The 26,078-nt window shown below is 39.4% G+C and overlaps 1 protein-coding gene across 1 annotated transcript; it reads right to left on the bottom strand.

Annotated features, from left to right (window-relative positions):
• Positions 1–19,757: 19,757 nt before the first annotated feature.
• Positions 19,758–22,957, bottom strand: LOC101656181 (polypyrimidine tract-binding protein 1). Its single transcript, XM_004706422.2, has 3 exons — positions 22,287–22,957; positions 22,100–22,210; positions 19,758–22,023 (listed from the first exon to the last, which is right to left on the bottom strand). Exons 1-3 carry the CDS (start codon positions 22,893–22,895, stop codon positions 21,067–21,069), a joined length of 1,677 nt encoding a protein of 558 aa, XP_004706479.1. The 5' UTR covers positions 22,896–22,957; the 3' UTR covers positions 19,758–21,066.
• Positions 22,958–26,078: the final 3,121 nt, after the last annotated feature.

Here is a 26,078-nt window from a genome sequence, read left to right as displayed (position 1 = left end):
GGAAGTAAGGCTTGATCATATTCTTTTGAGATCCAGCTAGCAAAAACCCTGTAGATCACACTGGTTTAATCCCAAACAATTCATTAGGATGGAACAGGCCTTGGAAGCATTATGTTCAGTTAGTTCCAACACAGCCCACAACAAACAATAAGTAATGGTTTACAGTACGCGCTAATTTGACTATGGTCCCTATAGATGTAACACTAGATGTATTTTGTCTAAAAGAAATCATCTAGTAGCTCAAATTTATGTGCTATCAATACTTTGAGCATGCTGTAAGGAGAGATCAATCATTGGAGGAGGACATGATGCTCGGTAAAGTGGAGGGGTAACAAAAAGGTACGAAGGCCCTTACTGAAATGGACTGCCACCATGGCTGCAACAATGTGCTCGGGCCCAGGAACAGTTGTGAGGACAGTGCAGGACTGTGCGATGTTTCGTTCTGTTGTGCACAGGGTCACTATAAATTGGAACTGACTCAAAGATACCTAACAATGACAACAAATATATGTTTATTTTTGTAAATCTGCTGCATACGACCTCATTAAAGTGTTAAAAATGATGATTCATTGAGAACTAACGTGCACCTGACCCAAGTCGTGGTGTTCATTGCCTCCTATGTATGTGAAAGTTGGACATTAAATAAGGACACCAAAGGAGAATTGATTGATTTGAATCGTGGTGATGGTGAAGAATATTAACAGCATCACGGACTTCCAAAAGAACAAATAAATATGTCTTGGAAGAAGTACAGCTAAAATGCTCCTTTGAGGCAACCATGGAGACACTGTGTGGCCCATAGTTTGGAAGTGTTATCAGGAGAGACCATCCCTAGAATGACAGCATACTTGGTAAAGTGGAGGGGCAGCAAAAAAAGAGGAAGCCCTTCAATGACATGGACCGACATAATAGCTGCAACAGTAGGCTCAAGGAGAGGAACGATTGTGGGGATGGTGCAGGACAGGGGGGGGGGTTTGTTCTGTGGTACCAAGTGTCCTTATGAGTTGGAACCAATTCAGTGGCACCTAACCACACGTACAAACCATTTACCCTCCTATGTCTCTGGTAAGTGTTAATCCTGAGATCGAAGAAAAAGGTATAAAGATAATATTTTTTGCTCTTTGCCTTTAACTACTATGGTAAATCTTTTTGGATTTTAAAAGCTCTCTTTTTAAAAAATAGTATTACCTAATACCTAGTCGTTTTTAGTCAAGAAATACTTAATCCATTTAAAATAAGGTTATATAATATTCAGAGGAAGCACCATTTTTGTTCAAGGATCTTATTTATTCACTTTAGTTTATTAGAGAAACAGCCTCTGAAAATTATTTTGAATCTCCGTTTTTTTGCCTACAAAGTTGATAAATTATAACTATAACCTCAAATAAACAAATATACAAATAAATGTCTTTCGGAACCTATGTAATGTAATGTTAGAAAAAATTATGATGTATTTTTAAGTTTCAGCATAGTAGATTTAGTAAAAATACATAATTACATATGTGCACGTGTATATGTGAATACATGTAAACCCATGTACAAACTCAGACACAAGAAAGAAGAGAAAGGAATTTTCCCTTACTCATTTATGGCTTTACAATTTCTATTTCCCGTCACAAGTAGCCATCTGAGTGAGGCATCCACTAAGTCCACATGGAAGAAACACAACCGCCTGTGTAATTTAAGGATTGTAAATAATGAAATCCAAATCCAAAGGAGAAAATTGTATCAGAGCATAAATTGTCAACACCTGGTTTGCTGAAAGCTATAGTGGAAGCCCACCATTCAGCTACAGGGTCCACATATGGGTAAGTTTCTGGGGAATCCCCTCTAACAATAGGATAGGGTTATCAGAGAGAGCACTATGAAGTTGAGGATGGCAGGTGTATTTAGGCTATGATGTATTATATTTTAATCTTTCTTTTGATCCATATTAAAGTTGCTTCATTTAAAAATAAAAGTAAAGGGGAAATAAGCCTCTGGAGTAAGCCTCTGCTGAGCCCCTCTCACCGTAGTCTACGGAGTCCACGGAGGTGAAATAGCCTTGCCATCATGCAGAGTGCACTAGAAAATGGATAATTGAAGGTGCAGTTATGTTAAAATGTAACACCTTTTCCTTTTATCTCCCTTTTGAGTCATTTTTAGTTTGGCCTGGTTTTTAATATGTTCTACTTTCTTTTGATTAAGCTTTTCTCTGATTTACTTTGTTGTTGGGATTCTTTTGTTTTTCTTTGTATGTTGTTCTGTATAATGAGATCCAGGATAGGTAAATCTACAGAGACAATAAGGGGATTAACTGGTTCTTAGGGGTGCTGCAGGGGAGTTTGATGGAAATAGGGAGCTCATTACAATGAGTACAAGAAACAAGAACTGGTGTAAACTGATTCTGGTGATGTTTGTGCTCCTTTTCTTAATATAATTGAGCTATTTAACTGTATGAAGTGAGTTATATGCCAACAATTTGTTGTTAATTGTGTTATATGTTACATAGGTATCCAAACATTGACCAAATTATGAGTATATTAAGATATAAGCATAAGAATAGATGATTAGAGAAGTCTATTAATTCAGAAGCCGGCCATACTTCTTCCTACACTACTAGCCCTGAGTCTAAAGTTGAAATGTTGCAACCCCACAGGGCAGGATAGAATGGACCTTGGGAGTTTCCAAGACTGCAACTGAAAAGACGGGAGCAGAGAGCCTCACGCGCGTCTCCATTTGAGTGACGAAGGGAGGAAATATCTGAGCATTTCCAATAAAGATGACTTAGTTCTTCCTGTTCAATAAAAAGTGAGAAAAAACTCCAGAAACACTAATGCTTAAGCATAATGTGTGTAATCATAACATTATTAAATATAGAGGGATAAATATGTATGTAATTCATGAAAAGGGAATGCTTTGTGTAGTGTGGTCTCATATACAAACATAATAGAAAATGCTTGGCCATTTCAATTTATAAACTTTTGTACAGCTGTAAAATACAGAAATGACAGGAGAATATGTGGAAAATAATTGATAGAAAAATTATTAATATATTTAATGTAGAAAAAACAATCATATATACATATATTAGGCAATGGTTTGCAAGTAGAGTTACCAGATCTAATATCAAAATTAAGTGTACACCACAATCCCATTTTTGTGTAACATGAATTTGTGTGTAATTATTGTATATGTTGGGAGACACAAACAATATCCATACATATAAAATGTTAAAAGGTTACATGTCAAAATATGAATATTTATTATTGGATGTTTGACTGTTAGTTTTAAATTACTTATTTAAATTAGCTGAAATTCACCAACTTTTCAAAAGTGAATATTTACAGTTATGAGAATGTTTTATGTTTTTAAAATATTATACAAAACCTTCATTCCTACTGTTCAGCAGTCGTTGTTTTAGGTCCTTCGTGTAGTACTCCATTTTATGAATTCATGCATGGTGGAAAAAATGGTTCAGGTAGGAGAGTAATGTGCCAAAAGGATATTTTATTTTCTTATTTCATATTTATGGCATGAACATTAAGGCATAGTAAGTTGAATAGCACCGATAACTCTATAAGTTAACACTTTTGGTTATAAAATTGTACAGAAGCTGTATGTGCTGCCATGGAATATTAAGAATAATAGACATGATTCTGAATCGATAGCCATTTTGGCTCTTTCCCACACCCCCACCCCTGCCACCCCACATTGACTGCTCTTCTACCGAACTACTCTTGACATTTTAGAGCTATTAAGAAGGGCAAAACAATCTAGTAAAGATGTAATTATTAAGGTTACTTTAAAGAAGGAAATACACACTGGCACTAAATAGCGGGCCCTGGTGGCATAGTGGTTACACAGAGAGCTGCAAGCTGCCTCTGTGGCTGTGGGCGCTCATAAAGACGAGCAGCCTAGACATCCAGATGCAGTTGCAGTCTGTCCACGCGGGTCGCTAGGAGTCAGAATTGACTGAACGGCGGTGATAATTTTGACTGAGAGCACCAAATATTTTTCTCCTATCATATCGGAATGCTTTTATTACCTTTTCAAGTAGAACTTCAAACAATCTCCATTAATAGTGAAGAATTGAAACCAATGATTCTGTAACAGTGTGCTAAGCAGGGGTTTGAGAGAAGCCAAACCAGTGGTGCTTGGATGTGTGTGTTCATGTCAGTTTTAGATGTCATCCAGTCTGCTCCGATGCATAGCAACTGTAGGACAAACAGAAGGCATGGTCTTGTGCTGTGCTTACTTACAATCGTTCTTATACCTGAGCCCATTGTTCCAACCACAGTGTCCATACATCTTCTTACGGGCCTTCCTCTTTTTAATGTCCCTCCACTTTGCCATGCATGATGTCCTTTCTCCAGGGCCTGGTCTCTCCTGATCACATGTCCCATGGAGTAAGGGGAAGCTTTGCCACTGTTGCCTCTAATGAGCACTCTGATCTTTCTTCTTCCAAGACAGATGGGTTTGTCCTTTTAGCCATCCTTGGACCTTTCAGTATTTCTCTCCAGCACCACAACTCAAATGCATTGGTTCTTCCTAGGTCTTCCATATGCATCTGAGGCAACAGAAAACATCATGGAATGTCCTTGAGGCGATGGGAAATATCAAGATTTCAGTTACACCTCGGTCCTCAAGGTAACACCCATGCTTCTCAAGACTTTAAAGAGGCATCGTGAAGCAGGTTTAATTAATGAAACATTTATTTAGATCACTTGAATGCTACTTCCATGAGCCTCAGTTGTGGATCCAAGCCAAGTAAAGTCCTTGACAACTTCAAACGTTTCTTCATTTACCAGGATGTTACCTATTCATCCACTATAAGGATTTTGGCCTTCTCTGGACTGAGTTATAATTCATACTAAGGTCTGAAATCCTGATCTTCATCAGCAAGTGCTTCAGTCCGCCTCACTGTCAGCAAATAAGGTTGTGTCCTCTACATATCACAGGTTGTTTTTAAACCTTCCTCCAGCCCGATGCCTCATTCTTCTAATGCATAGCTTCAAAACATTGTACATGTATATAGGAAGAGACTTATCTCAAGAAATGACTCACAAGTTGTCGAAGCAGGTAAATCCAGTCTGGTTCAAGTCCTTGGGTCATGTAGAAGCTGGAGGTTTCTCCTGATTCCTGTAGCTGCAGGGCCTGATGGATAGGAAGTTGGAAGACAGAACAGGATGAGTGAGGGCTAGTGGATGCTGAGCTGAATGAATCTGAGATCTGCTGGACATATAACAGAAGGACAATGAACCAGACGCAGGTACAGATCCAGCAGTCAAAGTGAGCTAGCTTTCACATATGTACTATCAATTTATGTTAAGAGTGGGCCACACCCCGAATGAAACTTCCTTCAATCATATCAAGACTGTGACCACATTATGGAGATCTATTCTCCCCGCTGCTGCTTGACTGATTCCCAAAGGATTTCATCATCGAATTGACCACACTATGTATTATTTCAAGGGGTACTTGCAATAATACATTTATTACCTCATGGTTCCTAGGGGTTGGAATTTGAGTCTGGGCATGGCTAAATGGAGTCCTGTGCTTCAAGGTATTTCACGGGGTGTAAACTGAGGTATTGGCCAGGACTTGGAGAGGAGCTACTTCCAAGCTTATGTGGTTATTGGAAGAATGAATTTCCCCTAGGCCTTGTGGAATGAAGGCCTTCATTTCTACCTGACGATTGGCTGGAGATTGATCTCCTTGTCGTGTCACATAGGCTTTCAAACATGACCACATATTCAAAGCGTGCGAGGCAAGTAAAAGCAATAAAGTGAGTTTGCTAGGAAGATAAATAACCCTACATAATCTAATCATATCCTTGCTATATTCTAAGCAAGTAACTTGTCCTCCAGTACCTAAGGGGAAAACATCACAGACTTGTTGTATTTCAAGAAGCAGTCACAGTTCCCCCAGCACCTAAGGGGAGAGCGTCGTTACCAGGTGATGGAGAATATCTTAAAAGCTGTCTAACACAGCAACTTCTGATGTTTGCTAACGTCCTTCCACTCTCTTTACAATTCTTTGCTAGACACAAATATTTTTGTCAAAATTCTTGAACATTAGAAATAATTTTATTGCAAGTTAGTCAGAAAGTCTAATTTTAAACTCTTATTCAACCATCAGTGGCTAGTCAAATGTGACTTTCCAAAGTCTACTACGGAATCTTTGTACTTTTCTGTCCTTATTTAAATGTCTTTATTTAAGTCTGAATGCTTGTGTTTGTTTGTTAGTTTCATTTATTGATCATTTTTCAGTAACAGATTATATAAAATCAATGACAGTTATGTGAAATCAACAACAATGACATTTGTTGAAATTCAATGTAAGATGGAATTATGATTGAGAAGTCAGAAACTTCAATTAAAATTTTAAGTGGTCATTAGTTGCTATGAGTGGGATTTTACACAATGGCAGTGGGTTTAATGTTTTGGTTTATGGTTATGTCTACTTTATTGAACAGGACTAGATACTTATCTCTCCTGACATGTCCAGAGTATTTGAGACAGTCTCACTATCCTTCCCTCTAACGAGCATTCTCGCTGCACTTTTCCCAAGACAGATTTTTTTGTTCTTTTATTTTTTATTTTTTTGTTCTTTTGATAGTCCATGGAACTTCAAATATTCTTCACCAGTACCATAATTCAAAAGCATTAATTCTTCTTCAATCTTCAATATTCTATGTTCCACTTTCACATGAATATGAGGTAATTAAAATACTATGTCTTGGTTTAGACTCACCATAATCTTCAAAGTAGCATTCTTCTTTACAACAAATCTGCTATGCAAAAATATCTCACGTAGCATATTTACCCATGCAGTGTGTCATTTGATCTCTCGACTGCTGCTTCCCTAAGAGTTGTTTTGGGTTCAAGCAAGATGAAATCCTTGACAAGTTCAATGGTTTTTCCATTTATCCTGATGAACTATTGGTCTAGTTGTGAGGCTTTGGGCTATAGGAAGAGATTCACACCAGAGAAAGTGCTCACACAGTTGTAGAGCTAGGTTAACTTCCAGGTCACTTGAAACTTCTCCTCTCTCATGTAGCTCTAGGGGTGATAAACCACATTAGGAGTGTCAGAGAAGCCCTGGTGGTGTAGTGGTTATGCATTGGGCTGTCATCTGTCCAGGGGAGAAAGGCTGGGCTTTCCACTGTTGTAAACAATTATAGTCTCAGAAACCCACGGGGAGTCACTATGAGTCAGCATTAGCTTGACGGTGATGAGTTTCAGTTTTAGAGTTGAGGAAGGTAAGGCAGCCAGCCTCTGTCTATAAAGGTGAATGAATTCAAGATTAGATGTCAAGCTGCTGATGGCTCCCGTGATGGCTAGTAAATATGACAGGGCTCCGGCTCACATTGAAAATACCTAGATTCAGCAAGATAGACACGGAATCCAAAGCCATAAAAAAGCGAGCAGACTTCTCCAAGGTCCATGTATATTGTACCCTGGAAGAACTAGCTTGTTTTCCTCGTCATGTTACACAGCTTTAACTGTAAAATCTCTGAGAATTCTGTCCTCGCCACAGTGACACAAAACTTGAACTAACCCAGTCTCTCTCTGTCAACTTGGTACCTATACGCATGTCCTTAAAACTATACATACACTCTAAAAAAGACTCAAAAATCATACTTTTCCTAATATGATACAACTGAAAACACTGAAACAACATTTACATATTTTCTCAGAGATCAGTACAAAAACATCTTATGTATATGGACAAGGAAGAGTACCCCCAGCAATCAGTCCTTGTTTTTTCAACTGGTAACGTGCTTATAGGTAGCATTTTGAACTACTTTCTTCTACCACTCATTCTATACTCCCTGTGCCCTCCAAAAGTCCTCAACTGGTCATGATCCTTTGCCTTGTATAATGATCCAAACCTTCATTGCCAATTGGCCTGCATAATTAGTAGTCATGTCCAAATTGGGTGGATGTAAGTTGACCATTGACTTTTATCACAGGTCATGGTAGTACTCAGAGATATCCTAAGGAATCACATAGATTTCAGACATATTCTTCTTTATTTCCATTATATAATATCAACCCAATTTTCTCTTGGGAGTCAGAACCAATCACACCACCCGGAGACAAAGGAATCTAAAGTGGATGGAGAACACTTGCAGTTCAAAGGATTCAGTGAGGGATCTTCTGTTTGGACATAAGAACTGCAGGTTTGAGAACATAGTGTCACAGGTTCCAAAAACCCAACAAACCTCACTGCCATGGAGTCGATGCCAGCTTACAGCCTACAGGTACAGTACGCAGTGGCCACCAGTGTATCAGTACTTCCGGCTGAGCACGAGGTCTGCAGAAGGGTATGGATCACAATGAAAGTCCCACGTCCATTGCAGGGATGTAAACAAGCTTGCCTTCAGGCAGAGAGCATTGGAACATGGATTACCTCCATCTCCCTGACCAACCAGAGGAGGGGCAGTCTCCTCTATCGGTTTTCCTTGGTGATTATTGCCAGATTGAGGTCACATTATCATAAATGATCAAAAGGCTCCAGACCAAAGGTTATCAACCTGTGGTTCGCAACCCCTTTGGGGGTTGAATGACTCTTTCACAGGGGTCAGCTAAGACCATCGGAAAATGATGGCCCTAGGAACTGAGACACCGCTCCTCTATCTGTCTCCAGGCAGTCTGCCCACATGCAGATACACCCACATATGAGTGCCTGGCGTGAAGACTGTTACCCATGCTACACCATGCTTCAAGACAACATTTCATTTATTTGTCATTAGAAATAAATATTTCACAATATATAATTACATATTGTTTTGTGATTAATCACTATGTTTTAATTATGTTCAGTTTGTAACAATGAAAATACATCCTGCATATCAGATATTTACATTATGATTCATAACAGTAGCAAAATGACAGTTATGAAGCAGCATCGAAAATAATTTATGGTTGGGGGTTATCACAACATGAGGAACTCTATGAAAGGATCATGGCAATAGGAAGGTTGAGAACCACTGCTCTAGATCAATCTTGTAAGCTCCTCTGTCTAACTTTATGTATATATTCCAATCATGGTTCCGTTCCCAATTCTGTAGTCCCACCCATAGCTGTGAGGTGTTGACCTACTACCAATCATGATTTGTGATACTTTTCTTTGCTCTCCCATGTCCCTTTTAAGCTTCTAAAAGTCAGTAGACCCTTGGATGGTATTATAACCTTGCACTAATGGTCTCTTTCATCTGGATAAATGTGTCTTTGTCTTAGACTCCTCTTTGACCTGATTAAGATTAATAAATGTTCTCTTTAAATTTACATTTGAGGTTTAAGGTTTCTTTTGTATCCTAAAACACAAAGAGTAATAGCAAGTGGTGCTACTCCCATTTCCACCCCTTCATTTTTTGACCCGTGAATCAGAGCTATAGGAGATATAGCACCATATATTGGATTTTGGTTATGGCATTTGTAGATACCTGGAGGACTGACCGAAAACTGCAAGGTATTACCGTTTAGTTGAAGCCATAATTGTGCCTTGAGAAGGCCAACACCTTATTCTATGAATCTGGATGCTTCAAAATTATTATGAACATGATTAAAACACTTAATCATAGTAAAAAGCCCCCATCCAAGTCCAGTTAGTTCTTATGACATGACTCTGCTTGATACTCACCTCCATGAACAAGTCACTGGAGATAAAAGTGCTACAGCAAAGTGTGATGAAGAAAGCAGATGGTGCCCAGCTATCAATTTTAATAGTGTCTGGGTCTTAAAGGCTTATAATCAAACAAACATCCACCTATGTGAGGCAGCAACAAAGTCCATATCGAAAAAATAGAACAGCCCATGTGATCCAAAGATGATGATAAGAAAATCCAAATATGAAGGGAAACGTATCAGAGCTTAAATTTTGAACACCCAATTTGCAGAAGGCTTTAGAGGACTGTCGAAACCCAAAATCTACCTGCAGATTAGTCAGCTTAAATCTCTGGCAGATCCCCTCTGGACTTGAAAAGCTTTACTATCAGACAGATATCATTGTAAACTTGATAATGGTGAATTAAACCATGATATAAAATGATACTTGATCTGTTGATCTCCCTCTTGACCCAATCTGACTTTGCTCTGGCTTTTAAAATATTGATGATAGTCTTTTCTGTCCTATTACTTTTAGATTTGTATTATTTTCTTATTGCTGTTTTGTTTTTGTTTTTCATTGTTTGCATTGGGTTTCCCAGTTTGTGAAGCATAGAAGGAGTTGAGGCATACAGACAATAACTGATGCAATAGTTATCGGGGACATGGGGGAGGGGGTGCAGAGGGTCAGGGTATTTGGGGAGCAAACAAAGAATGCAGGGGAGAAGAGAGAGTATTAGACCTGATTGTGATGACGTATAGCCAACTCTTTGAAAACTATAGAGATGTATGATATGTGAATATTATATCAAGAAAACTAATAAGAAAGAAAGATGGAAGGAAGGAAGGAAGGAAGGAAGGAAGGAAGGAAGGAAGGAAGGAAGGAAGGAAGGAAGGAAGGAAGAACGAAAGAAACCACATGTGACCAACCATTACCGTGGGTGAAGGGGCCATGGAGTTTATGTTAATGCTGATGGAACAATTTGGAAAAGGAAATCCATAAGGGTTGTATATCATGAAGAATATAATCAATGGCACTGAATTAAACATGTAGAACTTGTTGAATTAGAAAAAAAGTGAAAATACCTTTAAATAAAGACGATAAATATATAATATGCACCTTTATCAATATAGGCTTAAATTGTGTTATTGGATAACAATATTTGACATTGAGAATTTGTGATGTATATTGACACAAAAGGCACAAAATAGACTCAAATATGCTTAATATCATGAAGATGAGGAAAAACAAAAATGAATTCCATGAGCATGAGTCTATTACTACACTTTATTTGTAGTGCAGTGAGTCTTAGACAATGCTGTGTGGGATACCAAGCCAGTAGATAAGGCATTCTATTAACTCATGCATGATAATTTGGGTCAAAGCATTATGTGCAGAGAAGACAAATCGATATCCAGAGTAAGCATCTATTCTAGCCTTTATGATAACTACACCAACCTTGTCTATATGGTTTAAGGGCTGCTATTTGTCCCCTATGACCATGAGGCCCAATCAACTCCATGGTAGTTCTGTCAAATCTGATTTATGTAAAATACCAATAACTAAAGTCTTCAAGGAATCTCAAGTTTCCCTCACTTTTTTTATTTTCTTCACCTTTGTGGCTAAAGGTGTGTCCTCTGAGAAATTTCTGTGTGAGTCTATAGGTTAATCCTTCTACAACACTTCTAGCATTGCAATCTCTAGGCCTTTGGATACTTTCTCCTACATTAGACAAGGGCAGGTCTGGTACTTCAGCTTACTCTATTAACTATTAGATCCTTTCATAACATCTTGAGCTAAAGCATTGAATGAAGAATAAGTGTATAGTTTTCCATATCAATAAATTCAGACTGATACAACTTCATCTTCCTTACACCAATATCTCATATTCTTAATAGCCATTCCCATATATAGTATCCATATATCTGTCTGTAAATATTAGAAAAAATCAAACAATTTCTTTGGCGAGTTCTAAACCTCTTCCTAGGTGACACTTTGTACTTCACTTTGAGGGATTGCTGTTTTAGTTGTAGAAAAAAAGTGGATGTGTGTGGGTGGGGCTGTGCTTCCTTGGTATACTAAACAATGTCTTATAATTGCCTGAAGCAATACTCCAGATAATACCCCGATATCCTATATAAGCAAGGACAGTTGGGTTTATCCAATAATCAAATGTGAATGATGGAAGGGATACAGATTTGGTGATTTCTTCTTATGGGAGTGGTGCTGTTGACTGAAGCCATTCAATGGAATTTAGGCCCAAAGTTTCATCTTCCTGATGATCTTCCCATATAGATCCATCCCAAATTTTACTGTTCTGCTTATTCCTAATTAATGCCCTCACTATAGCATCACACAATTGGCATTGTATCTTACAGTAAAATGCTGAGTTCAACTTTTTGTAATATCAATTCTCTTACTATAAGGAAGAATATTTCTTTGAGGGCACAAGTGAAAACTTTGAGATTTTTGATGTGGCATTTTAGCCTTGAGCCGTGCACCAAAGCCTTGAGCTCATCTCCTTCTTTATCTATTGTAAGCCAGCTCATCTCCTGCTATATCTATTGTAAGAAAGACCAAGTAGCCTACTTTTCATTTTGACAAAAATGCAGAAAATTATCAAACACATATTCACATAGATGTGGATACTAACCCATTTACAGCCAATAACATGATATTACACCATGACACACACACCATGAAGCAACACCTTAGAGACTGCCGACTACCATCGGATGTAAGAAAATTCTAGAATTAGCTAGCAACTCAAAGTGGATCAGCATTAACTTTCTTTAGGTATTTATTATTTCTATTAAATGAGTGATAATATGACGACCATGAACAAAGTGTGTGATGAGCTGGATGGTATGCATATTTTGAAGCAGCCATTATTCTAGCTGAGTTATTTGAGCCCAGAAAGATTCATGACCTTGAATAAGGCAATTGTGTTTATTTACTCATGCCTTTATTTCACTAATCAGTGCTAAGTATCTAACAATCAAAGAACAGGAGGGATTATGGTAGAAAAGAAAACAAAAGTGTACAGTCGTTGGAGCTTCAGTATTCTGGGAAAATACCACATTCACCGGCATTTTAATTGAGAGTAGACATTCTGGATAAATTCAATACTGTAAAGACCTAGACACTTTTGTTTTCCAGTCAACAGATACAGATGCACCAGAGGACAAATTGCTTAGAAAATATATTGTCAATTTAAAGTGAAATTAAAATGTGGATTGGGTTCAGCTTATAATAGCATGCTTAAAGCTTTTCCCCATAATTCATATTATAAAGGCATTGCATGTATTCATTGCAATGGTAAGTCAACAATAAAATACATTGTGATAGATAACATTTAACCCATATGTTGGTGACAGAATATAATGTTTTATTTTTGATGGGCTATGAATCTCAGATCATGGATTAAAAATATAGCAGCACCAAATATCTTTGAAGCTCGTATGAAACATTAATAAAATTCATTGTAAACACAAGAGAGTGCATATATGTTTAAGCTCATTGTCAACAAAATATTGTCTTCTTGGCTGTAATTGATAAAGCCTATAGGTTCAAAGAAAAGCTCTCTCCAATTCTCCATTGTTTTTCCTCCCAGCTCACTACGTATGTGGAGGAACAATCTTCACACACACAGAGGCTTGAGCTACTGATAGCTTTTCAGCAGTCATCCCATATATTTTGTGGATTTGAAACTTATAACTGGGTAGACTTCAAGGTATGTTATTTCCTACCATCATTACTTGTGCTGGTACTTCTTTTCTCTTGACCAATTTTCCAGGAGGATCCCTAGTGGAATAGATGAAACTAGCCGGCTTGAACTTTTTCTGTGATGTGTCTGACAGAAAACAACTTTTGTCTTTCAAAGGAAAGTAAACAATCGCTGTGGGATTGAACCTATTTCCAGCCTCATTACTATGCATATTATAGACTGAAAGAATGACCTAGAAGGTCTTTCAACTGCTCATATTTTTAATATAAGGTGCCTTCATTTTGTAAAAAGTTTAATGACTTGGGATTTCATTTACATGAAATAATGAGAGGCTGTGCAAGACTGCCAATTGTATGTCGAGTGTCTCCATGCACTACTGCACTTAATAGATGATTTATTCAGAGGTCTGGAAGAGAGCTTCTTAAAAATAGCTGATGTTCAGGATGCCAATAAACACTGATGCCATGTTCGTGCCAGCTGTGAAATCATTAGTAGGTGAAACACCCCACCGTGCAAACAGCTTCAAACGGACGAGAGGAGGATGCATTTTAACTAAGGCAATCAATGAATACATGGACCTGTCCTACTTACACTTCCTTATCTCGTTACTGTTTTTTAGTATAATTTATTTTTATTGGTTTAGGCAGGTGTCTCTTTTGTCATGTCTTTGATGCTCTCTATATTTTCCTGTTTCTTAAAAGATATATTTACTGTTGTATTCTCTTAAAGGAAGAGCCTCATTACTATTTACTTTCCTATCAGGTTGTCAGTGGAAAATTAGTTAAGTTTTTGCTTAATATAAATTAAGACAGGAGAAACAGGACTGGATATTTACAATTTTGTGTGTTATGAGAGACATATAAAACACATTACTGCATTTCTACAAAATCCCAAACATGAGGAAGAAGTCTTAACTTATTCTGTATACTGACAAGGAAAAACAAATGAGACACATGGGTATAAAATAAAATCCTAAATTCTGAGTAGACAAAATGGAGATTTTTTAAAAGATGGAGTTAGCCAAAGAAGGAAAATTCTTCTCAATAGACAGTGAGTTTTATGTCCCAGAAATACTTAAAAATATGCTGGATAAGCACTTGGTAGCCACAATGTACTTAAAATATAAACTCTAAAATCAAAGGGTTCACCAAATTACAAGACGCACTTTCCAAGCTTTGGTTTATATAATATTTCTATATGAAAAATTCCCCATGGCTAATTTGAGATATATAAGAGGGTTAAAGAGAAATAGGATGGCTTGGAGATTGTATAAATAGAATCCCCCACTCAGTAGGCAAGAATTTTCTTTCTTTTTTTCCTTCTTTTCTTTCTATAATGAAACTGTCAGGAGGAGAAAAGTAGTAGAAAAACTGCTCCTGAGAAGCAACAACGTCCACATGGAAGAAGTGCACCAGCTTGTGTGATGACGAGGTGTTGATGGGATCAGGTATCAGGCTTCTAAAACCCAGAATATAACCATACCCAAGGTGAATGGGGGTGGGGGGTGGGGGCATGGAGTGGAGACCCAATGCCCATCTGTAGATTATTGGGCATCCCCTCACAGAGGGGTAACAGGGAAGTGATGAGCCAGTCAGGGTGCAGTATAGCACCGATGAAACACACAACTTTCCTCTAGTTCTTTGGTGCTTCCTTCCCCCCGCTATCATGACCTCAATTCTACCTTATAAATCACATTATACCACAGCATGCACACCGCTACAGACAAGAGCCCGCAACACAGGGGATCCAGGATGGATAAACCCCTCAGGGCCAACAAAGAGAGTGGAGATACCAGGAGGAAAAGGGGAGGGTGGGGAAAGAAAGGGGAATTGATCACAAGGGTCAACAGAGAATACCCTCCCCGGGGGGACAAAAAACAGAAAAGTGGGTGAGGGGCGACTGAGGATGATGTAAGATATGGAAGAAAATAATCTATACCTATCAAGGGTTCATGAGTGAGGATGGGTGGGGGAAGGAGGGTGAAGAAATTGGGAGCTGATATCAGGGGCTCAAGTGGGAAGAAAACGGTTTGAAAATGATGATGGCGGCACATGTGCAAATGTGCTTGACACATCGGAGGAATGTACAGATTTTGATAAGATATGTAAGAGCCCCCAATAAAAGTATTAAAAGAAAGAAAGAAAGAACTTCTGTTGAATTTAGGTAGTTAATATTATTATTGCAGCAACAAATAGTATCCAGTGAATGTGCTCTTTATTTTTATGTAGTTATTATTTTTACCCCTTCTCTTCTTTGCATTTGTTTCCTACGGGAAGTAAATACTAATTTTAAGACTCATGTTTGTGGAACCAAACTAATTAAATGCAACCAATTTCACAGTTAATGGTACACTAATTAGCATTTTATGATAATAAATGTCTTCCCCAAACATTTCTTAATACAGTAAGACGTTATTATTCTGTAATATATTCATCTGGCAATGCTACTAGGTTACAAAATGTGGAATTTCTGATATTTGAGTATTTTTGAGTTACAGATAGACCAAGTTCATCGTTAGATGTGTTCTTTTTCTGTTGAAAATCAAAAGCACTAAAACACCCCTGGTTTCCCGCATCTGAATAAGAATTGATGTTCTTGTTACTGCTTGCTGCTGTCAAATGGACCTGACTCCGGGAGGTGTAAAAACTAGCCCTGTGGGTGTAATGGGTTTGGCCTTGAGCTGTTCACCACTAAGTCCACAGTTTGAATCCACCAGCCAGCCGCTCCAAGGGAGAAATTTGATGCTTTCTGCTCCATTAAAGATTGAGTCCCAGCTCCCCAAAGGATCAGTTCTGCTCTGTCTTTTAGGGTTGCAATGATTTAAAATTGACTTGATGGCAATGAATTTGCTTTGCTTGATTATTTCTGTGCTAACTCAATGGTGACCCAAGGTGTGTCAGAGTAGAGCTGTGATACATTGAGTTTTCAAAAGCTAATCTTGCATGGAAAGAGAAACAGATTGCCAGAATTTTCTTCTCAGGGTCCTCTAACTTCCAACCGTGATGGCTGGCAGCCAAAAGCACTAATGGTTTGTATCCACCCAGAGAAATGGTGTTGCTGCAGTTAGGTGCCAGCAAGCCAGTCTTGACCCATAGTAAAACTATGTACAGCAGAGTAAAACACTGACTGGTGCTGTGGCATCCTTATAATTGCTAAGATTTGTGAGTCCATTGTGGCAGCCACTGCATCAGTCTATGTCATTGAGGGTCTTTCTTTTTTATTCTTTCCCCTGACCTTCTACATTACCAAGCATGGAGTCTTTTTCTAGGGACCAGTCCCTCTTGATAATATTGACCAACGTTCCATCAACCTGTTATGAGAAGCATGTGGGTGTACCGTATATACGGGAGTATAAGCTGACCCGAATATCAGTCAAGGCACTTAATTTTAACTGCAATTGTGCAAGAAAACAAAAAGGCTTCATGAATTAATTATTTATACTTTGGAATGCAGACAGCTATTGCAATCTGGGAGGTATGGGAGTAAAACAGTACAAATTTGATGTGAAATTGGACATAGAGTGGAAATAAGCATTTTCCTTGAATCTAAGGTGAACAACTTGGCAAGTTGACCACTTTGAAGAAGGCTGTGTTGGAAAAGTTATACTCATAAATCATGTCAGCATCCTCACTAAGGAGGATTAATAAAGGATAATGTGACTCCACCTGTGGGCTGGATCGGCAGGATGCACATAAAAGAAGGTAAAAGCTCCCAAAACATGGCATGCAGGAAACAAGCTGAACAGTACTTATTTTAAACCTGTATTCAATGCTATGATTTTGGCTATTTTTACAACCTTTGAATAGAGAAAATGATGATTTTCTTTTCTCATTTCAATCATGTGCTTAAATTGTAGGTGTTGTGCAGCGTTTATTATATTTTAATACATAAGAATGTTTAGTAGAATAATAAAATGATTTTATTATTATTATTTGCCTGTGCAGCATGTCTTTATGCTTAAAGACGTTCTTCATGTCTTTATTGTATAAATGATTTACTTATGTGATTACATGCATGTCTGTGGCAGTTACATAATCTCCTGTCAACTTCTGAAGGGGTGGAGTTTAGCCTGTCAATCAGGTCACAGCTTGATGACCTCATTTGGAGGTGCAAAGGAGATAAATAGCTCACTGGAAGCCAGACACCTGCTCTTGCTCTGCATGTCTCCCTTGGAGACATTCCTGTTGACAAACCACATGGAGCTACGCTGATATAGCCCAAGCCCTGGAACTGGAGGAACCACGTGGAGACCCAAGCCAGACCTGAGATGTTTCCACCATCCCAGGATCCACAAGACTTTCCACCCACTGGCCTGTGATCTTCCTGCATTCTGTAACATTGCATGTGTTGCATGATTCTGAAGAGAACTTTTTAGATTGGTATCAGACATATGGGTTAATATCAGACTTATGGACTTGACCTAGTCTTGTCTGGGATGTTTTCTCAATATACAATTGTTCTTTTACATAAAGCTCCTTCTTATACACATATGAGTGTCTATGAATTTGTTTCTCTAGTCTACCTGGACTAGCACAATGTGAAAAGCAGTTTTTGAGGAATGATATCAATGAATCTAAAGGTTTTGTCTTATCATTTTGTCCACAATTTAAAAAAATATTTTTCATATAACTAGTTCTGATTAGGCTAAACAGAGGTAAGCCAAATTTATGCTAAGTATTATGACACCCTTTTTTTCTCTGGCAGTATGAACTGATATAAAGAAGTTTACTTACATGTCATTTTCCATTATGATTTTTTGTGTGGGTGTAATATCGTGCTCTATCCATTCATTAACCTAACTATTCACCCACACATTTATTCAGACAAAATTATTTAAAAGATGTCTTTATGTAGCAAACGTTGCGATTTGTCACTTTATAAGTTCACTAACATTATTTCCTCATTGGAGAGTTCACAGATACTAGAGATGTGAAATTAAATAATTAATTTGAAATCAATTTGATAATTATTATAATTATAAAATATTCCCAAAGGCTTTTCTAGTTGTTTTGTTAATATGTAAAATATTTATTAGTGTTAAAAAAGGACGTGCCCTTGGTGTTAGATTTTAACGGGGCACTCTGGAAAACGAAGGCATACTAAGTAATTGAAAGATCAGGTGTACTGCCTGGCTTATGTTTATTAAAATAGATACTGACATTTGGGAGCAAAAATAAAACTTTATTATCCTACTCAGCACCTTTGTAAGAATTCATAAAATATGCTTTACTCTTTCTTTACCTTTTAAGACCATTATAATGAGAGGGAGAAGAAGAAAAATTTCATTTAAGGAAGAGAAAAAGATTGAAGAAATTTGATAATAAAATGTAAATTTAAAAAGAATTGAAACTGAATATAGATGAACTCTATCAGTCACAAGAAAATGATAGCTTTCCAGCTTAATTTACTTTGGCAAACACTTGCATGGATGCAGTGGGAATATAATCTAAACACCTTATTAGAATATGTATCTCATTGCTGCAGCTTGCATTATCACAGCAATAGATATGTAATGCTTACAGGAGTAATTTGTGGTTAAATGTGTTTTGCTAGCTGTTACTGGAAAAAAAAATACAACAAGAGAGAAATACATTTGCCAGTTTGTCTTTTTGTTTTTAAATAAAATAATGCTATATTTAGGCAAGACACATTGATAATTTACCTTGTTAACTTTCTGTCAGAATCATATTTGATGAATATATAAATTTAATAATTTCTACAGAAAATATTAGAAAACTAAAAAATCTTTAGTTAAATTACTTCTCTGAGTCATGGCATGTCATATTAGAAAGTATCTAATGTGGTATCTTTCTCCCTCGGAAATGCTAGTGGTTTTGAACTGCCGACCATAGGGTTTATATTCTCAGAAACCCACAGGAGGTTGCTATGAGCCAGCATTGAATCAATGGCAAAGTTTAGGGTTTGAACATAGTATGTAAGCACCTTGAGAAACTACGTGATGGTGACCCTTAACCATTTGACAACGTATTTGTTGGAGAGAGAAAGAATGAGAGAGAGAGAGATACATTTATAGATATCTATAATTAATCGTAGATAGTCATATATTATATAGATATTATGTATTATGATCTCAATATTATTTAAGGTATGGTGAGCTCTGATGAAACCAATTCTACTCCATTACTTATTGGGAAATGCTTCCTATTAAATGTAAGGGAAATATATATTTTTTATTTTATTCAAAGTTCCTAGGTTTGAGGTTTCCCAATGTTTTAAAACAGAAGTTTCTGTGGAATGACAATGGATTTGGAAGTGATTAACACAATGTGGATACACTTGCCAGAATTGCACTTGTAAGATACTGTGTTTCTTTCCTTGTTTTCCTTCCACCTGTCCTACCCCACAGTTGTCTTAGTGATCACAGTCAGTTCCCATTAACCATTATTCCTAAAGTTCTATTTTTTTTTTTCAGAGGCAGAAGTCAGGAGACATTTATTCAAAGTCTGAATACAGACGGCCAGCTGCCTTCTACAACATAACAGCAAGAAAGTTCGGCGGAGAAGGTACAAAAGTTTCGTTATAAAATCGTTTAATTAGTTTTTTGCGCATCATGGCCGCTGGCGGCCCGGAATGCAGCGGGTGTGGTTGCCCGCGTTACAATACTGCGCCTGTAATCGCTGCTATCAAAATATACATCTGTCACGGTAAAAAAACCTCGCTGTGTGCTGCACACCCCTCCGCCCCACAGGTATAAAAAGTCATAAATATTTACACCTCATTACACTCCTCACTCCCACAGAAAGGGGATCCCTGTGGCTGGTGGAACCTGCCCAGAGGACACACGGGGATCCAGGGGTCCATGCGGCCTGCAGCCAGTTAAGACAGGACCCCGCCCACCTCTGGATACCAGTACTGGAGGCACAGACAGAAAAGAAATAACTTTGGTCCACAATTTGCAGAGAAACAACAGAGAGCCCTGAAGAAGTGTGTAGAGTGTGTCTGGGCAGCTGCGGGGAGGTGTGGTAAGGCTGCGGGCGGGCAGCTGGCTGGGGGCACACACGACCCTGCCCAGGCCACTTCCTGGACACCGGCGTGGGCTCCAGCGAGGCAGCCCTCCGTTACAAAGAATACTAAAAGTAGAGAGTACAAGGTAATACGAGGAGGAAGCTTACATACATGGATGTCATCTTTATCTTGCTATAAAAAGTTACGTAAAACTAGGTCTTTTGCATATAAATGAAGAGATTAGAATATTTGGTCACCTGAAGTATTGCTAGGCACAGCTGTCTGCGAATATGATACAAAAAAGAGCCCCCCCCACACCGCCTGGTTTGGGGAGGTTGGGAGGGGGCGCCCTGCTGACGGGAGTGGAGGTGGGGGCCAATCACGTGACTTGATTGATGGGGCAGGCGGGGTGCTGCCGGCCCCCGAGGCGTCAGTCAGTACATGATGGAGGTGGAGCCCGAGGCCCACCCCAGCCAGCCGGGTGGCCGTGGGTTAAGGCACGAGGAACCAGCGTGGGGGAGCCCGGCCCCGTGTGGGGAGGGGTGGGACGGGGGGTGGCCGGGCTCCAGAGGCATCGCTGTGAGACCTGAAGGGCGGGGTCGAGCTGTGGGACGCCCCCCACCACAAGGTTAGACAGTGGGCTAGATTTAATTTTTTTAAAAACAGGTAAACTGATTTTCTCTTTAAAAAAATAAAATCTCTGGTGGTAAGGTCACTTCAGCTGCTTAGTTAAAGTGGCAATTCTCTGGAATGATGTAAGTGGTCGCGCGGTGGAGGCCCTAGATGGTGGACTTGGAGAAGGAGACCCGCAGGTGGTGGTTCTCGCCCAGGTCGTGGTTGTGCAGCTCAATCAGCGCCTGGATGGCCTCCTCCACGGAGCCCATCTGGATCAGCGCCATCTTGCGGTCCTTCTGGAAGAACTTGAAGCCCTTGACCAGGCCACCATTGCTGGAGAAGAGGATCTTGAGATCGTCCTCGGATATGGACAACGGGATGTTGGAGAGGTGCAGGGTGGCGGAGGGCGGGAAGATGTTCTGGAAGTTCTTGGAGCCGGGTTTCTTGAAGCGGTGCAGTGGCGAGTTGCCGTAGTCCTTGGTCAGGCCCTGGTCCTCCTGGCCCTCTCGGGGCAGCTGCACGTTCTGGTGCTTGGACAGCGAGATGCGCACGGGCTTCCCGTGCAGCTTGTGTCCGTTCAGGTGGCTCATGGCCAGCTGGGCCTGGCTGCCATCGGCCATCTGCACCAGGGCGTTCTCCTTCTTATTGAACAGGACCTTCACGCGCTGCACGTCCCCGTACACGCCGAAGAGAATAAAGAGGCTTTGGGGCGTGACTCTCTCTGGGTTCAAGTTGCTAACGAGCAGGACAGAATTGCCGGCTCCTGCCAGGCCTGGGATGGCGATGCGGCCTGCTGCTGCTGCTGCAGCAGCAGCTGAAGGAATGGCCAGGGGGGCCAGAGCGCCATGGACATTAGGAACCGAGAGGTCTGCGGCCTGTGGGATGGCAAAGGTGGGAGGGAACCCGGCTCCTGCGTATGGTGAGGCTGAGATTATACCAGGTGCACCAAAGGCTGCAGCCATGGTCTGGTCCAGAGATGGCTGGCTATCCCCTGAAGGCAGGTCAGGCCGAGTGTAGTCTCGGCTCTTGTCGTTGTTGTACTTGACGTTGAGGCTGGTGAGCTTTGAGAAGTCAATGCGCAGCGTGCAGCAGGCGTTGTAGATGTTCTGGCCGTCCAGGGACTGCAGGAGGCAGGGTGGTGAGGGTGGGTGCACCCAGACCTCCCAGGAAGCCCCCTCCCCTGGGCGGCGCCCTCACCAGCTTGGCGTGCTGGGCGCTGACAGGTTCGGCATACTGCAGAAGTGCCTGGAACTGGTTGTTCTTGGTGAAAGTGATGATTTTGAGCACCGTGCCAAACTTGGAGAAGATCTGAGGGTGCAGTGGTAGCGGGTCAGGGTGGGTGCCCACCCCATGGCCCCACCTCCCTGCATCTGCCCAAGCCCACCTGGTGCAGCACATCCAGCGTCACCGGGTAGAATAAGTTCTCCACAATGACCCGCAGCACAGGGCTCTGGCCCGCCACAGCCATGCCAGCGTCCACGGCGGCAGCCGAGGCGGCCAGTGCCAGGCTCCCGGACTGCACCGAGTTGACTGCCTGCAGGGCGGCCTGGGCGCGCGCCTGGTTGGGCGAGCCGTCCGTCTTGAGCTCCTTGTGGTTGGAGAACTGGATGTAGATGGGCTGCCCACGCAGCATGGCAGCCACCGAGGCGTAGTAGTAATTCACCATGGTGTTGGCCGCCTCCTCCGTGTTCATCTCGATGAAGGCCTGGTTCTTCCCCTTCAGCATCAGCAGGTTGGTCACCTTCCCGAAGGGCAGCCCCAGGGAGATGACCTCCCCCTCGGTGACATCGCCTGGCAGCTTGCGGACATGCACCACGCGAGAAGGGGCACCCGAGCTCCGGCTGTCACCTTTGAACTTCTTGGTGTCGTTCCCGTTGGCTGCAGACGCGGAGTTGCTGCTCATGATAAAGGGCCCGTTGGTGACGCAGGCAGAGAAGAGCTCTTCAGATCCCCGCTTTGTACCAACTGCTATGTCTGGAACGATGCCGTCCATTGCACACAAAAGAGACCCGTTGGGGACGGAGTGGAGGCGCCGGAATAGCAGGAACCGACTCAACGGCTCCGAGATATAGACTCCTAAAGTTCTATTTTTGACAGTAAATTTACACACATTTTACATGCTAATAAACATCTTCCTTCATGAACTATAGTTAGCACATCAGGCGACTACAGAAAAAGGAGACAACTATGATGAGACATTTTATTGAATGTATGTAATCCCTTGACTGAAATTCTTCAGTTTGCATGTTGATTTATAATTAATAGCATAGAAGTATAGATGTCTTCTTATTGGAAGAATGTTAGGTTATACTTATATAATAAATTGACAGTTGAATCAGAGTTTCTCAAGCTAAATTCTATATAAGTTTGAGAAACAGTATATTACATAAAATGTCTTAGGTTGAATGGATTTATGTTCTTATAATTTCTGTTTGGTTTATCTTATTGATTAAGTAAGAAGAGTTGTGTCAAATTAAACTAGAACATTAATTATATCTAATTTAATGTACCTAATTACTTTGCATCACTATAAGAATGCAATATTTTGGTTGTTCAAAATAATTGACTCAATAATTTTTATATAAAAAAGAACTTGAAACACCGTAATTTTCTCCTATGTCAGAAATCTGGTTATTTTTATCAAAATACTGTATATTGTTATATTTTTAATAAGAGTAAACTTAAAGCTGTGTACTCATATATTTAGTCATAGAATTGTTGCTTCTAGTAGTCCTATAAGAAAGCATTAATGTGCATTCGTGACTATTTAGGAAAATGGTTTAGTATGTAGTTTGGATATTTCTTCCTGGAAAAAAAACAACTTCTCAAGGCAATAAAGAATTGCTTTATTTTTTATTATCTTTTTGAGTAAAGAATTTGACAAAAGCATGGTGGTATGGTTTATCTTTAATCTATGTGGCATAAAATGAATTTGCTGGAAGTAAAAGAATCCTTGACATGATGTTTTTTTCCATCTCACATCTGACATTTTGGTGGGCACACATGGTTAGGAATCTCTCTTTTATAAAATTAATTATATTCCTTATATTTTTATAGTTTTATTGACTTGTAATTCATGTACCATACAATTCAATGGTTTAAATATATTAAAAATAGTTGTACAATCATCATCACAATCCATTTTAGAACATTTTCTTCATTCTTGTACCCATAATTAGCTCCCCATTAACCCACTCCCTCCCCTGCCATAACTGTAAAGAACTATTAATTCTTTTTGTCTATAGAGTTATTGTCTCTATAGATTTACATATTTGGATTTCATGTAAAGAAAATCATACCCCCCAAAATAACAATGACATTGCAAGGATTGTAAGTAACAAAACCTATGATCAGAGGAGGGAATTGTATTAGAGCTGAAATTTAACATCTGGTTTGTAGAAGACTCCTGGTGACTGTGAAAGCCCAAAATCCATTTGCAGAGTCCCCACTTTGATTAGGCCTTCATTGAATTCCCTAGGATCATTGACGAGTGATGTGAATGGTCTTGCTCTCAGACAGTCTATTGAAAAGTGGATTACTGCAAACACAGTTAGGTTAAATTTAAACACATTATTATTTATTTTTGTGCCCTTTTGACTGATTTTTAAATTTTTTTCAGTTTCTATTTCTTCTGTTTTCCCTTGGATTGAGGGTTTTGTTGGGTGCTTTTTTGGTAAGTGTGTGTTTTATTTTATCATGGAACCTCTCATTCTTAATATTTCCATGGGATCTGGGATACCAAGGCACATGCTGTACGTCCCTTGGAAACAAAAACAAAAGCAAAACAAGAAATGTATTTTAGGGTGTTTTTTTGGTAGAGAATACTATTAAAATTTAATTTTCTTTTATTTTAATATATGTAGAAATTGTGAACATCACTTTATATAACTTTATTATAAATTCTGTCACTTGACATTCAGAGAGTGAGTAGGTGGTATAGAACTCTTATTGGATGATTAACGATATGACATTGGTTGAAAGTAAAAGCACGGGGTTTATATATTTGTTACTTTGGGGAGTCAAAGTAAACATATTTAATAAAAACGTCAGAAGAAAAATTAGTATATTATAATTACAAATTTTATCATCAACACTTAAAACAAGACTTAAAAGGTAAAAATATAAAACAAAGAGTGAATATCAAAGATATCCAGTTATTGGGAGTCCTGATGGTGCTATAGCATTGGACTGCTAAATGCAAGATAGAGGCTGTCTGATCAAGTACAGATTCACGATGTTGAGAAACCTACACAGGGTGTTTTCTAGTGCTCATGCTGGTTCTTCCCTCTGCAGTCCACCTTCTCAGATGATTTGCTCAACATACCCATTGGATAATTATAGGGAAAGGGTGGAACCCTGATGTTCATCGTTCCTGGTTTTAAACACCCACACATCCCTCTGTTTTATTCACAGACTACCTGTTGATCTAGGTACAGTTTTTAGAATGATCACAATCAAGTGTTTGGAATTCCCATGTTTACCTTGTTAAGATTCACAGAGTTGAATGCCTTTGCTTAGTCAACAGAATTAGAAGTAAACATCTGTATGGTACTCTCTGCTTTCTGCCAAGATCCATATGATGTCAGCAATGAAATAATTTAATTATATTTCCTGAATCTAGCTTGAGTTTTTGCAACACCTGTTTTTGTACTATCCGCAGGGAAAATGTTGTATTCACAGTATTGTCGTGTACTTTCCAAATTCGGTTGGGTCACCTTTCTTTGACATGGGCACACCTATTGTTCTCTTCCAGTCGTTTGGCCAAGTGGCTGTCTTTCAGATTCCTTGGTCGAGTATATGCTCCCAGCTCTCCTCAGTTTGTTGAAGCATGTCAATCAGTATTCTGCTCATTCCTGGGGTCTGCTTTTGCACTGCCATCTTCATTGTCACTTGCACGCCTTTCAATCAGTTCTTGACCATATGTACCTCTTGATGGTGGAATCTTGATCAATTCTTTGGTACAGATACTCCATTCTTTTTATTTTTTTCCCTGTACTTTCTGTATTGCTCAATATAATTCCCATAGAATCCTTCAATATTAAATGTGAGGCTTCCTTTTTTTCTTTTATTTTCATCAGCTTGAGATATGCTGAGTGCATGCTTCCTTTGTGGCTCTCCAACTATAGAACGTTGCACACTTCATTATCCGATTCTACATTATCTTCTCGAATTACCT

This window comes from Echinops telfairi, unplaced genomic scaffold (genome assembly GCF_000313985.2).
Source record: "Echinops telfairi isolate 266 unplaced genomic scaffold, ASM31398v2 ScPeMD7_6;HRSCAF=24_1, whole genome shotgun sequence".
Classification (NCBI taxonomy): Eukaryota; Metazoa; Chordata; class Mammalia; order Afrosoricida; family Tenrecidae; genus Echinops; species Echinops telfairi.
The sequence above is the reverse complement of the archived record's forward strand: the minus strand, read 5'-3'. Positions and strand labels throughout refer to the sequence as shown.